The sequence below is a fragment of the Falco naumanni genome, chromosome 4, assembly GCF_017639655.2.
Source record: "Falco naumanni isolate bFalNau1 chromosome 4, bFalNau1.pat, whole genome shotgun sequence".
Classification (NCBI taxonomy): domain Eukaryota; kingdom Metazoa; phylum Chordata; class Aves; order Falconiformes; family Falconidae; genus Falco; species Falco naumanni.
This window is the reverse complement of record NC_054057.1, coordinates 77,585,865-77,603,025: the sequence shown is the minus strand read 5'-3', so window position 1 is coordinate 77,603,025 and position 17,161 is coordinate 77,585,865. Positions and strand designations below refer to the sequence as shown.

Here is a 17,161-nt window from a genome sequence, read left to right as displayed (position 1 = left end):
ATTCAGCAGAAAAGCATTCTTTCCATTTGCATCAATTAATGGATGTATTGGACAAGATTATTGCCAGAACTGAGTTCATTAATATATCCTTTTCTTTTCAGTCTGTTACAGTCCTCTGTAGCTTTCTTGCAACAGATTTTGATATGAAATCAAGTAAAAACAAATGAAACAATAAAGGAAAAAGAATCTGAAAACCACTATGAGGAAATTAGTGACTTGGATCAGTGTCATTACTCGCATGCTTGTAGCAATACTTATGCAGTATCAGGATTATCAGTACTCTCTGCATTGTACATGTAATATTATTTCTAAAAATGCTTATTCCAGAATATTTAAGATTTAAATGTTATCAAAATTCAAATGGGATTTGCAGAATTACTTTACATCCCCAGTTTGTATCTGTTTTGGAAACTTTAAAATGAATCTGTCAAAACTGTTCAATATAGGTTGAGGGTTTTCTTGCTATCTGTTTTTATGTTTCGTTGGCTGAATGCTGATAGTAAAAATACAGCATCCTGTGACTAAAAAGCACCAAGTTTAGAACAACTAAATCTATGTGTTCACAGTGAAATTCATGTAAACTTTTTTTTCTTGCACCCAAATTCCTAGTTGACTCTATTCAGAGTAATTGATGTGGATTTGGATACTGAAAGAGGTCATAGAATCAGGAATAATAGAATGGTTTGAGTTAGAAGGGGCCTTTAAAGATCATCTAGTCCAACCCGCCCGCTGTGGTCAAGGACATCTTTTACCAGATCAGGTTGCTCATGATGAAATTTATCTTTTTGTTTGTATTCATGCATTCTAATATTTTACAAAATGGCTTAGTTATTATGGTCACCTGTAGTTATTTAAAAACAGATATATGCAGTACAGGTGTAGAGAAATATTGTGACTGCTATTGTAACATAATGAACCTCCTTGCCCTGAGTGGCTTTTTACCATTAAAAAAAATGTAGATCTAAACCTGAAGATAAAAAAAATACTATTTAGCATGTCTTGGATAAGTGTTCAGACAGTTCTATATATTTCAGGGCTTCAGGGATTTAATGTGGCATATAATTTAATCCATTGGTGTACTCACACTTCGGAGTTTTCATGTCTTTTAGAAGTGGAATGTATGTTAATATAGGACTGTATATTCTTCCCCCCCCCTCCCCCCTTCACATGATAGTGTCTTCTATGAAGACTGGTCTTTTATGATGGATGAAGAACGTTCTAGCATGATCCCTACAATGGCAGCTGGTAAGACTTTCTCTTAAATGGTACTGTTCTTGGAAAGCTATTTAATTTTGGGATGTTACATGTTTCTGGTTGCAGAGAGCTTCTCTAATACACTCTTTGCTTATGTGGAGAATTTGTGCCAGATGCACATTCAGGGTGAATAGTCAATGTATTACACCAGTTAAAGCTATGAATTGATGAACTGTTGAAACACCAGATCTGGGTTCCTACAGCGCAAAAGTCTTTCACATAATTTTCTAACTCTTCATTAGTCAAGGCTAACCTTATTTAAAAAACTAGCACAGAAACCAAAATAAGTTATTTCTGACTAGAAAGAGCAATGATAGACTTTTATAGTAAGACCCAAATTATAGGTAAATATATGGAAAGAGAGTAAGATAACAGTTAATTTACTTTTCTAGAGTTTGACTGCAGCGGTGCTCTTTTCTCAGGTACATGGTCACATGCTTTGTTCTGCAAGATAGAGTTTGCAGGAATATTTCTTAATGGAATATAGGAACCAACTTAAAGTTGCAGTGAAATGGATAAAAGGTTATAAATAAATGAATTCACCACACTTACTGCTTGTTTAATGTGCAGCTGAACAGACATCAAGATAAATTCAGAACTGATTGCATCAGCTTGGATATAATCTAAAAAAGAATGAATGGTACATGAAAGAATAAAAAATCATGCATGGAGAACTGTGGGAAATTTTTGGGGAAAAATGTTTTACGTCATAGTTTTGTTAATCCTTAGGTTCTATCTTCGTAACTTTTGTATGAAATATATAGTGGGTTTTTGGACTTTTTTTCTGCTTTCTTTTATCTGAAGGTCTGAACTCCATTCTTTTTGCAATCAGCATTGATAATAAGGATTTAAATGGACAGAGCAAATGCACACCCACGGTGTCTGATTTATTAAAGGAATCAACACAAAATGTAACCTCGTTATTGAAAGAATCCACTCAGGGTGTTAGCAGCCTTCTTAGAGAAATAACTGCATCATCAGCTGTCTCGATTCTGATAAAACCTGATCAAGACGCTGACCCACTTCCTGTTCTCTCAAAGAATGTAATTTCTGGTAAGCATTTTTGCAGTGTTGTAATTTAGAAACATAAAATATTCAAGTGTGTTTAAATAACTTTTAAAATTAATTTTCATGTGCTATTATGGAACAGAAACTTTAAAAATAAGTGCACTACACATACAAACTAGTTGAGTGTGAAATAAAAAGTATGAAATTGTTTAGAAATATAGGTGTGGATGGTAAATGTGTATTTTAGCTTTATTGTATCACTATGAGAGGGAAGATAAACCATCTTACTGGAAAAGTACTTTGCTTGTGACCTGAATTTCAATTTTGTATTCTTAAGATTATGCCTTGTGGTTTCTGATGTAATGATTTTTTGGTTTTAATATGTTTTATTTTGGCACATTATCAGTCAGAAATACACTGCCATTTATATTATCAGGTAAAAATCTTAGTGTCAAGCAGCACCCATGCTTACAGTCTGAATTCCTATATGAAGTAGATAACTACCACAAATGACAATTTAATCATACGCTCTTCTTAGTGTTACAACCAGTTGGTAGGATGTTACTTACGAACAAAGACCTAAAGTCTTAATCTCTTATAATTTGAAATTAATATAGTAAAACATGATATTCATTATACATTTTCCATTCCAAAAAATCAAAGGAATATTTTACCACCTTTATTTCCAGAAGTTATGTTGAAAGAATGTTTTGCTTTGTAAAGGTACAAAACTGCAGGAAGATTCTGGGATGTATGTGTTTTTTGATTAAGAAACAAAGTTTGGATTTAGGCTTTAAATTGTTTTCATTAGGGGAAAAAGGAAAGAAAACTCACATGTGACTGCTATCTGGGATAGAAGTTGGGATAGAAGTTGGGATAGAAGTTGGGATAGAAGTTGGGATAGAAGTTGGGATAGAAGTTGGGATAGAAGTTGGGATAGAAGTTGGGATAGAAGTTGGGATAGAAGTTGGGATAGAAGTTGGGATAGAAGTTGGGATAGAAGTTGGGATAGAAGTTGGGATAGAAGTTGGGATAGAAGTTGGGATAGAAGTTGGGATAGAAGTTGGGATAGAAGTTGGGATAGAAGTTGGGATAGAAGTTGGGATAGAAGTTGGGATAGAAGTTGGGATAGAAGTTGGGATAGAAGTTGGGATAGAAGTTGGGATAGAAGTTGGGATAGAAGTTGGGATAGAAGTTGGGATAGAAGTTGGGATAGAAGTTGGGATAGAAGTTGGGATAGAAGTTGGGATAAGATCTATTTTTTAATTGGCATTTAAAATAGACTTTTTTTTCAAAACAAACTTGTGGTAAAGCTTTTGTTGTTTAGCACTTTGAATGACATTAAAATAGTAGGTGATACTTGACTTGGGATAACCTTTGTTCATATAGAATAGGCTTGCAAGACTAAATAACAGAATAGTTGACCATATGCTGCACATGACTCTACAGCATAATGTACGTTGTGTGTACCGTACATGTGTATACAGTACATGTAATGTACAACTTAGAGTAAAATTATATTCTAAAAAAAATTGGGTTTGTTCAAATGCCATTATATGTGGAATGTTAAAGCAAGTCAGATGTTTTCATTAAATTCTATGTTCTTTGCTGGAATTCTATTTGCATCCAGAATGGGTTTTTACATCCTGTTACTCTTAAAAGTATGTTAATGTTTTCTATGGATATATAACATCTGGACTTGAATTAAACAAAACACTTTAGTCCCATTGTGATTGTCTTGGTGAGTAAATTTCTGATATTTCTTACAGTGCTTCAACTTTACAAGATCATTTAGCTTCATGTGCATGTTTGAATCAGTGAGAATAGGTAATAATTTAAGAACAAGTGCTGTCACAGCGTGGATGTGATGTAATCAGAGAGGATTTCAGTGTATTTCTAGACCAAGAGCTAATTAGCTGAGGGAAGGAGGAAGTTTTAATTTCTTTTTCTGAAAATTGACTGCTCAATTTCTAGAATGTAGACAAAACTAACTTAATTTGATTGCAAACTGTGATTTTGTTGGTGAGTTTGATCTTTTTAACTCTTTCTCCTTAGAAGTGTTTCAAGTTTTCTCTGTTGTATAGACATACTCTGCAACATATGTTAGCCATATGCCATGGGAGAAAGTGATGGGAAGGCGAACTTTTGATTTTAAATGTAATTTTATGAGTTTTTTGAACTTTTTTTTGCAGTTCCTAATGAATACTGATATAAATGCACCTCCAAAATATCTTCTAAAATCTGAATTATGTAAGGCATATGAAATAAAGATGGTAGTTAAAGATTTAAAAGCTCCTGTGTATGGAAAAATCATTAAATGCCTTTTAGATCTAAATGTTTTTTTCTTAAAAACTCATGTACTAAATGTTTAGTAAAAAAAAAAAAAGTTCATTACATTGTTTCTCTTCTAAATGGTGTAAACCCTTATGTTGCTACTAGATTTGAAATATAAAAAAGATCGGAAAAAGAAGAAGAGAGTGACTAATATTATCTCATTTGATGAAGAGGAAGATGAGCAAAATTTGGGGGATGCCACAAAGACTGCGATTACAGGAGAAAGTTCAGAGGAGAGTGTAGACAGACCTTCAGTTTTTGTATTATCCTCATCTGAAAGCACTCTCAGAAGAAATTTGAATGGGAATGAAAGTAACCATTCGTGGAAGAGCAATTCAGTATTCATGAATGGAGAGTATGAATACCAGAAACTAGATGTGAAGAGCATTGATGATGAAGACGCAGATGAGGATGAACTATATGGAAAAACATGTGGAAATAAAGACACAGAAGGTGAAACAGAAGCTTCTGAAAAGTAAGTAATGTTGCAGGAGGCAGGGGTGAATTTTCCACGGCTTTTTTTTTCCTCCTTCCCTCCTTCCTCCCCCCCGCCCCCCCCCCCCCTTCATGGGTATTAGTAAAGTTATGTAACTAACTGAACCATAGATATCCTTCGCTGCCCCCCCCCCCGTGCCCTGTTTTCTCCCTCACCTTTTTTCCTCCCTGCCCCCTTTTTTTTTCCTTTTCCATTGTTTAAACCATTTGGGGCACTGTGGTGATGGTATTTTGATTCTATGTTCCACTGAAAACCAAAATTTTGAGATTTCAGACTTGTTCTTCTGGAAGTTCTCAGTTGATGAAATTGTTGCATGATATAGCCAGGCTATAATTCTGGCCTATTTGAAGTTTCCTTAGTATGATACCAGCTCTATTTTGGCTTCACAGTAAAACTGCATATTTTAAATAGAGTTAGCCTGTTATCATCAGAGTAGGTAGTTAAACAAGACAAGACAAAACTGAGAGACAAGGAATAATTTTGGATACTAATATGGCCTCTTTATTTCTGACACAGAAATCCCTTTGGAGAAAAAGAGGCAAGCACTGCTTATCTCATCTGCTTTGGAATGGTCTGATCTTTAAGGAAATTATGTGTGTCTGGACTAAGAAGTTGACAGGCAGTTTTAAATATGGATTATTTGTTTCTTGCAGTGATATCTCTGAAAGGAGTGTAAGCATTTTGAACACTAATATTGTCTGTATAAAGAGGTTGTTTTGTTTGTTTTAAATCTAGGCCACATGAAATAGGAACATGCAATTCTCGGATATGCAGTTGGACTCCTCTGCAGGTCCTGAACGATGACTCAGATGTTCTATTTCCTGTCAGTGCTGTTGGCTCTTACTCCCAAACAGGTAGGTATTTTAATTTACCAAATTCCAGCAGACTTTATGACAGAATTTCTGACATGCAGCAATGGTAAGAAACAATGGGATTGTAAGGACATAGGAGATATTGCACAACTGGAATGGGAGGTTCAGTTGAAATTTATTCTGGACTCACTCGAACAGGTCCATGCCTTTCTTGTACTTGGGCCTCAGAGCTGGAGACAGTATGCAAGTGGGGTCTCAAGAATGCAAAATAGAGGGGGAGAATCACCTCTCTCAACCTGCTTGCCACACTTTGTTTTATGCAGCCCAGTATTAGATTGGATTTCCGGGCCGCAAGCACTGCAGGAAACCCACTGCAGTGGGTCACAAGCTGATAGTGAACTAGTCGTGCTGTGCTTCTGCAGTAAAAGCACACTTCATATGGACGTGCATAAATGAAAGTGTCATTTGTATATTTCTGTTCATTTGGCTCTGATGTGGGCTCAATTGGCAGTATGGTTCAGTTGGCCTCAATGTGGCAGTATTGTATGCAGTTTGAGGTACTGCACTTGAGGAATTATTTGGACCATTTGAAAAGATCTCGAAGCAAGCAATAAAAATGGTCAAAGGTATGGAAGACCTGGTGCTTTTCCAGTATCTGTATTGGTACCAAAACCAAAAAAATTTCCACACCATGCCAACTTCCTCCTCTGCCCCCCTGAAGTTAATATTTTGCTAGGTATTTATAAAACATTGCTTTGATAAAACTTTGGGTATGTATTCTGATTTCAGTGACCACTTAAAATCTTCTCAGTGGCATTCATATAATATTTTAATTGTAAAATATGTCATATTTTTTCCTATATATTTTATGTGGTCAAGAGTTTTTGGACCGTTAATTGAATAATTCAGTTCTGTAAGTTCAGTGATAAAAATAATGTGAATCATAAAGTAATGCTGTACTGCCCTCTGCTGTATTTTAAGACAGGTACATCTTAAGAAATGTCAGTAGTTCAAAAAAAGTAGAAAGTATGTTTTCTTTTTTTTTTTCCCTTGTGCTCCCACATTTTCTAATTTATGAAGGAATGGATTTGAAAAATATTAGGTGGTTTGTGGCATTGTGTTATCTTAAATTTTATACAGAAACTTTGAAAAAGTTAATAGGTTTATAAGTGTTTGCTGAATGCAACAGGTTGAAATCTGTAATACAAGTAAACATTCCTGTTTATGGAGGAGGGGTTGTGGAATGGGAGCTTGAAGTTGAGCTGTGGGAGTTAGTAGCCACTCAAATGTCACAAGGCATCAGGAGCTAGAGCTTTGTAGCTGAAATCAAAAGTCAGGAGACCAAGCCAAGACTTCCTACTGTAGACAGTTGACCAGAGAGGACAACAATAAGTGTAACAGGGCTTACTTTTATTAAGGAGATACCAAAGACCATTGTTTCATCTTGCTTCATCTCAGAACTTTTTGAAGACAATGCTCAGACTACTAGCAATGATGATCAGGTCCATTCAGATCCCTTCTGGCACAGTACAGAGATCTTTTCAGTTCTCCTCCTGCCCCTCTTTGTCTTTGTGGTAAACCCTATGATTCAGCATGCAAGCCAGAACAATATGGCATCAGGCTAGTGAAACGCATCTTCATCATTTACATCAACACAAATTCTGCTGATCCCCTGATTTCAACTTTCCATGCTGTCAGTGGGCCCTTCTGAACAGTCTTGAACTGACAGAGTAGGCAAGCAGTCTTCACTGAAAAGCCCATCATGCAGCCCAAATGCCAGCCAGTTAGGGGGAGTGATGCACATGGGTATGGTCACCGTCTCCCCAGCCACAACAATTTAATGAGACTGAAAGCTGCCCTAGGCAGTTGTTTGCTTGACTTTGGAAGTTACACTTTCACTAGATGAATTATGTTGGAGGGAACGCGGGTTAGATTTTTCTGACAGCAGTTCAGCCCAGTAGCTGGTAGGCTTATTATTATTATTATTACGACAACATTTTTTCTAAAACATACTTAATGAGCTCTTGTAAAATACATAGTTTAACCCAGTATTTTGGTATATAGGTCTTAATACAGTTCAATAACAAGACACATGTATTTGAAATACATTACAGTATAATCTGTAGTGTTGTATGTTAATATCTGTGTTTTCAGTTTGAGTCTGTTGCAGTGCTTCAGGGATGTGTCAGGGTGTATCATATCTCCAGGTACCTAGGGACAAGAAAGTCTGAGTCAAAATTCAGTTCCTTGGAACAAAAATGGAGTATGCATTTTAGGAACTGAGCTTCAGTAAACTCTATAGCTTACAAAATTAACTTTCTCCTCCATAGTCATTCTCATATAACTCTACTTTCCATTAATTTTTTTCCTAGAATTCTTGCTTTTTATGTTCTGTGCTCTTTTAGTTCATGATTTCAGGATTGGCTTATGGTAACTTTGTAATTCTTACATAGAAAAATGCTGAAAACATCAATAAAATGTGTTTTTTGTTTATTTCCACCTGAACTACCTTAACGACTGATCTAGTGATGTGTATATTGTGATCCTGACAGTTCTGGATCTGTGGACAGATGTATATTATCCATGCTTTTTAAAAAATATACCATCTGTCTTGATTCCTGGTGTTTGGTACACAGGCATAAGGAGCCAGAGAAAAGTTGTGGTGCTCTCTTGAGAATGTATAAAGGATTGGTTTATAAATAATAAACCATATATTATATGACAAGGTTTCATGTACCGGTGACTAACCACAAATTCTTTTCCTGCAAGTCACAAACAGATTTGTAATGAGGACCAGATGCTATGTGGTGGTTAAACTCCTGGGGCTTGCAAATACAGCTTCAGTAAGAAGTCTCCTCGTAGCTTTGCAACACTGTTATCAATGTAAAATGTACATCTAAATTGCAATTTAGGAATGGTAATTTTTTTCTAAACTGATGTCTGTGTTTCTAAGGGACTTTACAATCCTGCTGCCATTCAGGGTGAATGTGCAGAAGCCAACCTTAGAGAAAGAAAGTGTTTAAAAGCTTTAGTAAAGATGAGTATTTCTAATAAAAAACTTAACTACTTTCCTTCTGGTTTTGTTTTTATTTTATTTTAAGTACTGTTAACTGAAGAAAGGTAATGTATGTGCATTCTACTTTAGATAACTTGGAGAATGGAGAAGGGCATGAACATGTTCATGCAGTAGAACTGGTTCCAAGAAGATCTGATCTTCCTTACAGGTACGTGTCAAATATGTTTTTTACTTTGTCTTATTATTGATACCCAAGCATAGCTAGTCAGTACTGGAAAACGAACTATCAGGGTACTTTTGCAAATGTTTGGAAAGACAGATGCAAAAGCCTACACTTCCCTTTTTGCATAGTTTTATATGTTGAACTCTTCCTAATTAGCTTGAAGTCATGTAGTCATGTCAAATAACAGGCAGACTTAGCCTCTTGCTTTTGAAAATAGGTTTAATGTTGTTTTTTATGTTGTTTTTTTACTGTATTTTCCATGGCCTATTGATTTGGATCTTTGTGTGTATTCTAAAATCAGACTCTAAACAGAGACATTAAAGGATAATTAAACATAAGTTGATTGAATATGGGTGAATATGATGACAATTCTGATTTTTGGAATGCTTTTTTTTTTTCTTCTTAAGTTTTGAATTCAGGATTTTGTTTTCATTTACTGATGATACTGTGCTTTTATGACTAGAGTGGAAGTCAGTCCTCCAGCTCAAGTGAATACATTAAGCAATACGTTGCCTTCAGCCACTGTGCCAGAATCCATGACAATTAGTAAGTACTTCCTGATGTATCTAGATTGATGGAATTAACTTTGAAATTCCTGTAACTCTTCATTTCTATTTTGATATCAGTAAGATCTGTTTAGAGAGGCATACAGCATTGATTTCTGATATGCTGGCCAAATTAGAAATGATTGCTCTAAAAATTTTTTTGAATTGACAGATCCCGGGTCATGGTTCATTGCAACTGGTATGACATTAGCTTCTCTTTCCATAGAGAAGCTAATGTCATCCTTATACTAGATGTGGCTTGAGTAGTTAAATGAACAATAAGGATTTAATTTGATTAACGTCTTTAAATCTCTGCAAACTCTGAAGACACTAATGGTTGGTTCTGATGTGATCTTACTTATTTTGCCGACTTTCATTAATGCCTAGTTGGACAGAAACCCCCCCCAAAACCTGGAGCTTTTTCTATGTATATTCAGTCTGTGGTTTTGATATGGGAATCTGCTCCAAACATGGGTATGGGCTTTCCTAAGCTAAAACTTCAGCTAAGATTAAGGTGGAGGACAGTCAAATTTTCAGTGTTGTTAAAGGTTGAGCTGGACAAGATAGAATAGCCTTTGCTGTAGGAAGAGATTAATAGAAGCAAGGCAGTTAGTTTGCCTCATCTTTAACTTCGGCCCCCCCCCCCCCCAATAAACTTGTAGAACAAGGACTTAGTTCTTACATGTTTAGACAGCTAGTCAGTTTAAGCCAGTATGGTTTTATTTTCCTCACTGCACAGAAAGTTTTGTAACTGAACTGGTGGATATGACTCTGTTCCTAAAGCTCTAGGGTGTGTGTTTATCTGTTTCTTTTTATAAATTTAAATATGTGAAATTTTTAAATTATGATATTTGGGAAGTTAGAAGTGATGCAGCCAAGATCTTTTTCTGAAATTGATTTATGAAATCATCAAAATGAATGAACCCTTAAAATATTCTAATCTTATGTTCTAATGTCATGTTCAAACAGTATCTGTGTCAATGTTTGTTAGAGGAGGTAGACCATGCGTTTTAACTGGGTACTGTTTCAGACTCTGGCATGAATCTGCTGACTGAGCTTCACAAAGCTGAAAATCCTTTCTTACAAAGTACTTTATGAAGTAGGGAACTAGCTTTGAGACTTGTAAGTGATGTAGTTGAAGGTGAAGGTGGAGTTCTGTTGGTAGTTACTGTGATGCTTTCGTCACTAGATATTCTCTGCTTATGTTGTTACTATGAAATTCTTTCGTTCTTACATTTTTATTTCATTTTTTAGTAATAGAATTTTAATGGGAAACAAAAACTGATTTTGTTTCGTAGGTTTTATTAGGTACCAGCAGGGGCCGCAATTGGTCTCCTTCAGTTTCTCTGTTAGTTCCTGTGTGTAGTTAAATCAGCTATGAAATAGGAAGTAAATCTTAAGATTTTCAATTCTCGATACTTAGCAATTTCTAAAAGAAATTAACCACAGGATCAACAGAAGCATACACACTATCATTAGTTGTCCATTTCAGAGAAGGTTTTGGTGGAAGGAAGGGGGGAAGTACATCAAAACTATCTGTAAAGCCAGAACACTTAGTAAATAATCTAATTATCATTATAATAAAAATTCACCTGACTATACATATAAGTTAATACCTTTATAAGAGCTGATCCCGGATACATTCAACAAAAATGTTTTTTTCAAGTTCATTGTTACTGGTCGTAGATTCTCCGTACAGGAAGAATTCAGTGCTATGACAAAGCCAGACACTGAAGCTCTTTTTTTCTCTATTGCAATTAGCAGAAGAATTATTAAATGTTGAGGCTTATAGCTTGGTTGCATAGCAACTAAATCTAACACATCAGAAAAGAAAAATGGAATGCAATAGTGGAGTGAGAAGAGCTCATGATGTCTCCAGTGGCTGGATTTTTGTGCTTTTTTCTTCTGAAGACAAAGCCTGAAATGATTTTTTTTTTTTTTAAATCTATTCCTTTTCTGCTTCCTTTCCAATTTACTAGTATAGTACTAACCTTTTCTTGTTTCTTTTGATATGCAGCCTAGAAAATTATGTTATAAAAAGCTCTAATTTAAAATATTCCTGCCATTTTGAATGATTTTCCTGAATTTGTTCCACGCATTTGTAAGGTGTAGGTTAACTTAGCAGCAGATACATAAAAAAAAAAATAATTAATACCTGTCAAGAGAAATCCTAATCTCTAGTTAGTTTCACTGTGTATATTAGATATCATTTTAGGTTAACTTATCAGCAGATACATTAAAAAAGTATATTAATACCCCTCAAGAGAAATCCTAATCTGTAGAGTTAGTTTCACTGTGTATATTAGATATCATTTGGAAACTTGATCTACTTCACAGATTGTCTTATAACCAATTTTATAAGCAATTAAGTTTTAGTTTTATATTTATGCGCCTTTTTCATTATGTCATTTTCTGCTTTTTTAAAAAATGGTGTTTGTCTTGTCATAGTTGAGTCACAAACAATTTTGTCTCCTCAAGTTGTTGTCATTGGAAGATTATATTTCCAACATCGTTTTATACAGAAAAATCTGTCCTACCAGCACAAGTCTCCCTATTTTTATATTTCTTTTTCCAGTGGGAAAAAAGGGAAGATCCAAAACTTTCATTATAGAAGGATGGTACTTGTGTCCTTCTTTACAAGGTTCTTTGATTATAGTGCTATTTTTAGTAAATAATTGGGAACTTAATTTTTCCACTATAATTTTCCTCAGTTGTTAAAGTTCAGCTTAACCAGAAAGGTCAGCAAAGGTTGTAGCATTGTACATTATACCATATTTTTTCATATATTCTTGAGAAAGCCCCCAGTTTTTCATGATCACTGAAGAACTTTAGTGAATAATCAAACCTACATATTGTATTTTTGTCCTATGTAAGTGAATAAATAAGATATGTTTTTGTACTTTCTCTGTCCCCTAAAGAGCTTCTGACCTGTTTTGTAACTTGGTTGCCACTGGTCACTGACACGTACAATCTTGTGACTTCTCTGAAAGCACAGTTGTGAAAATAGGGTATATAAAATTCATCATTGAGAAGAAAGCAGCACTTCATCTTATGGACTTCTTTTTGGTCAGGACCCTAGTATGCAGTAGAAGGCCAGCAGCGTATTGTCAAATTTGTTTCCTACTGAAATTTGCCCTATTAATAATGATGTGACAGGATAATATTTACAAGCTTTTGAAGCACTAAATAAAGCCTTAATAGCCAATGTTCATGCAGGCTGCTTAGGGAGCATGTATTTAGAGGTCAGACTTTTGATTTAAGATGTAACTAGTCTGCTGGAAGTTTTATTTGCCTCTGAAAATATCTGTGTAAATTTGCACTCGGCAAAATAAAAAAATCATTCCTGTAGACTGCTCCCAGCCCACCCTGATATTCTATCTGCAGGATTGCAGAGGAGTGCTGCATGACCTTGTGTACACTGAGAGATGATTTCACTTACAGCTCATTCTTCATAACAGGTGATTGCAAGTCATACTTACCCAATCTTTGGCTAAACAGCAGAAGAGTTGTGAAACTTATGACTTTTCTGGAGGTTGCTGGGAAATTGACAGGTGTTTCTTAAAGCATGGTGCTTTAATGTATTTCATGCTCTAAATATGACCTTATAAAAGCCTTCTAGAAGCTAGATTTTGCATGTAGTATGCAAGTGAATTAAAAAGTGTTTTAGAGCAGATATTTGCTTTCTTAGTAATTAGGCACTACAGCTTAATTTCAGTAATAAAAAATAATTTTTTGTCTTTTAAAAAGTGAGGTTTAATATGAAAAATTTAATTAGTACATTCATTGATTTTTATATTTTATTACTGATAAAGAAAGACCTGGTTTGGAATTATGGGTTTGCACATGAGACTCTTTTATTTAAGAAGTTATGGGAAAAATATATTTTAATATTCCATAATTTGAAAGACTTCACTAATTATCTTCTGATGTCTTTATGAAATGCTGATTATCACTTGAGTTTTACATATGTTGGCGTTGAATGCTGATCCTTAATAACAGTAGTGTAGCTCTTTCCTTGAATGTTAATTTACAAAATGTAAATGGCATATCAAGTGCAAAGCAGTTAGAAGTAGGACATAAACTCTAACATCAAACAGTTTTCTGAAGTGGGTATACTTGGCCGTCCTCCCACTGTGTTATGTTAAAAAAAAAAAAAGAAAAAAAAAAAAAAAAAGAGGGGGAGAAAGATTGAGGTTGTGAAGTCCAGAATTCAGAAAATGCCAAATTTATGGTTGCTGCTACAACCCTGATTTATTTATTTATTTATTTTTCAAACCCACACAATGAATGAGACATAAGTCTGCTGAAAAAATTTAGATTATGATCATACACTTGTCTCAGAGGCAAGCATAACACAGAGACAAAGGCTTATGAACTGTGGATGTTCTGGCAGATTTGAAGTGAACCTGTCGCAGTGTATGGTAGTGGATTTACTTTCTTTTCATTTGGCTGACTGTTCTGACATGGTGATAAAATTTTTCAAGAAGTATAAGTGAGAGGAAGAAATTACAATTTTTGAATTTTTTGAATGTTATATCTAATTAAATAGGATGGTGTCCTTTTAGTTATATTCAGTTACATACATCAACAGATTATGAAATTAAAGTTTCTGATTTTTTTCTTGGTAACTTTTTTTCGTTTTATTATACTAGTGAATGACTCCTTTATATTTACTGTGGATGGAGAGGGTAAAGAAGTATTGATATACAGTGTTGAACTGTGTTGTATAGTTCTTGTGTTTGTTTTGAGTAACAGATAAAATTTAATATGACCCTTAATACTCATCAGTTCAAGAAGAAATGACATAGGTATAGCAATGAAGCAATGTTGCTGCTAGGGTAAGCACAGGCTGTACAGGTCTTCTTTGAACCCTAAGCTCTTAGCCCAGACTAGTTGTTTGCATTGATGCTTCCTTCCACATCTCAACTGCTATCTGTAGTTGAACTAAATACTGAGAATGAAGTGTATTTGCTTTTGTGGTCCTAAATTAAGCATTGATTTTTGTCCTATGTGTGATAATGAAATTTGGAGTCTGCTTTGCTGTGTCTCTACGGTATTGTCAATTCCATGACTCTCAGAAAAAATGAGGCAAATGGAAACAAAAAACATTTTAACATCTTTTATTTCAAGAGGTTTTTTTCTTCTTCTTTTATGCAAAACATAGTCTTTAACAGAACCATGCTTTCATGCTCTGCTTACTTACGTGTGTTGGAGAGGGAAGTGAGAGAAGATGGGATTTCAACTGTACTCACACAGAAGATTCTGAGTGAAATAAGGGAAAGAAGATTAAGTTATTAGGCAACTGAAGGTTACAGTTTGAATAGGCTGGTAAAATTGGAAAAATGGAGACAATTTATAATAGCTTTACTGTTTAAATGTTAATAAATCAGTACAGTTTTAAACAGACTTGAGTATGCATACAGGCAATTACTGCAGAGTAGTCATCCCGGTGTAAGTGCAGAGCCGGTGCTACAATAACTTGTCTAAGTAGCAATGGCTTTAATTTATTCAGAGTCAGAGAAATAATAGCAACTAACTCAGATTGTGCATTATCATATTTTAATGATACTCTTGAAATATTTAAAATGCCATTGTCTTGATGCTTTCTTCAGGAGGATTCTGCATTCAGCTTTATAGTTAAATATCTTTATTTTGTTATAGAATGTTACTGTACTGAAAGCTTTTTACGGATGTTTTTTGCTTATGTTGTACATTTGTCCAAGGCTTGAACACTTACTGGATTATTTTGTTTTCCTTAACCTTAGCATGATTTTTTTATTGCATAGATAGGCTGATGGATCGAGTCCATTTTCACAACACTACGTATTTTTTTTCACAACTGTTATAACCCATCAATTTTCTATTGTCACACCCCCACCCCCCACCCCAACAAATCACAAAATAACCCAAACAAAAAAACGACTCAAAACCCCCAACCTTTCCAGTCTGCCCTCAAAGTGGCGGTGTCTCGTCATGACTGAAAGAATACTAATCGTGTGTTGAGTTTCATGATCACCAAGTTTGATATTTTATAGCTAAATATAATACTTAATCCTCAGAATGTAGGGTTTTGTGGGGATTTTTGTGTCATTGTAGTCTGTGTCACGTCGTGTCCGTCCCGTCCGCCCCCGCCCAGTAAATGCTAGTCAATAGAAGCTATTATAGACCACCTTTTGAAAAACAGATAGAAAAATAATGGAGTACAGCATAGTTTGTCATATATAATCTTTCCATTCTAAATTTTTCTACAATTGCTACGTAAATTGCAGTGGTTACCTGGTCATTTCAATGCAATATGAACTTCACTCTTGCCAGAAATGATATTCCACCTTTTATTCCTCACGTTTATTGACTAAAGAAGTGTTCTGTTCTGCTCTGACTGCTTTCTGCTATGTACGTTGGGCCAACAACAATATTAAACTCAACAGTAAGATCACTTGGCAACTGCTTGTCTGAAAAGTAGCCCAACAGAGAAAAAGCCAAAACCATTTTTGCGCTGGATCAGTTCCTGCTAGGACACTGTATTTGTGTAAACACCAGTGCTAGAATAAGGGAGATGGTAGCAATGATGGGTAAAGCTGGAATGTCTTTTTTGCAGAAAGTACAGCCTTAGGAAGACTGATTAAAGTAGTCATATAATCACAGCTTTTGATGTGTACAGGTTTTGAATGTGAGAAATATCAAGGGAGAAAGCAGGTCTCCAGACTTCCCCCCTATCCCCCTTGTGTGTTAGTATTTAATGCCCACAAATTTCACTTTTGGCTTTTCAACAAGATTGAGATTTGTTGTTGTTGTTGTTGTTGATAGCTGTATAGAGAATGCATGTAAAGATGCTAAGTTACTGTCGAAAAATAATTCTTCTTTCTGTGCTGAATTAATGGGGTGCAAAATCCCTCTAATGACCTACTGAAATGTTTCTTGCTAATGTCAATTAGTTCTCAAGCTGTAATGTGGAATGTGGAATGGGTATGAAAATAATCATCTGCTTTCTCCATGGCCAAAGAAGGAGAAACGTTTTGGAAAAAATCTAGCATGAAGAAATTGGATTGGCTGGTTTCAAGTGATATGAGAATCTTGCCGAATCCTGCAAGGAGGGATTTACCAGCAGGTTACCAATGCCAGACTAGAATTGTGATGTCTGCACTGACTGATACGTTTGATAGACACAGTAAAAACTTCCACATTTTGTCCATTACTAGAGTTTTGCAGACTTAATCTGGTCCACAGGACAACCTTAATTTTTTTTTTTTAATTTCTCTAACTATTGAAAAAATTAAGAAAGACTAGAAAATATTAGAAAGATATGGATACATCAGTGAACTGAATGTAAAGGAGAAAAAAGTTTTCCAGTGGCTTTGATTACTTGAATAGATTAAGTCATACCAGTTCAGTTAGTATGTTTTCAGTAAAACACAAAAAAATCACTTTGAATACTTGTGGAACAGAATTAGCTGATGTATTATATATAAACAT

General features: G+C 35.0%; 1 protein-coding gene across 2 annotated transcripts in view; it reads left to right on the top strand.

Annotated features, from left to right (window-relative positions):
- The window catches only part of SNX29 (sorting nexin 29), a 103,921-nt gene that overhangs the window by 16,494 nt on the left and 70,266 nt on the right, over positions 1–17,161 (top strand). For both annotated transcript variants that reach the window (XR_005827833.1, XM_040593847.1), the window contains exons 6-11: positions 1,175–1,245; positions 2,059–2,307; positions 4,702–5,071; positions 5,828–5,946; positions 9,050–9,128; positions 9,607–9,689. Coding sequence is in view for 1 of the 2 variants with exons in the window: in XM_040593847.1 (XP_040449781.1) it covers positions 1,175–1,245; positions 2,059–2,307; positions 4,702–5,071; positions 5,828–5,946; positions 9,050–9,128; positions 9,607–9,689 (971 nt within the window). In the remaining variant the exon portion in view is untranslated. The remainder of the gene's footprint in view (positions 1–1,174; positions 1,246–2,058; positions 2,308–4,701; positions 5,072–5,827; positions 5,947–9,049; positions 9,129–9,606; positions 9,690–17,161) is intronic.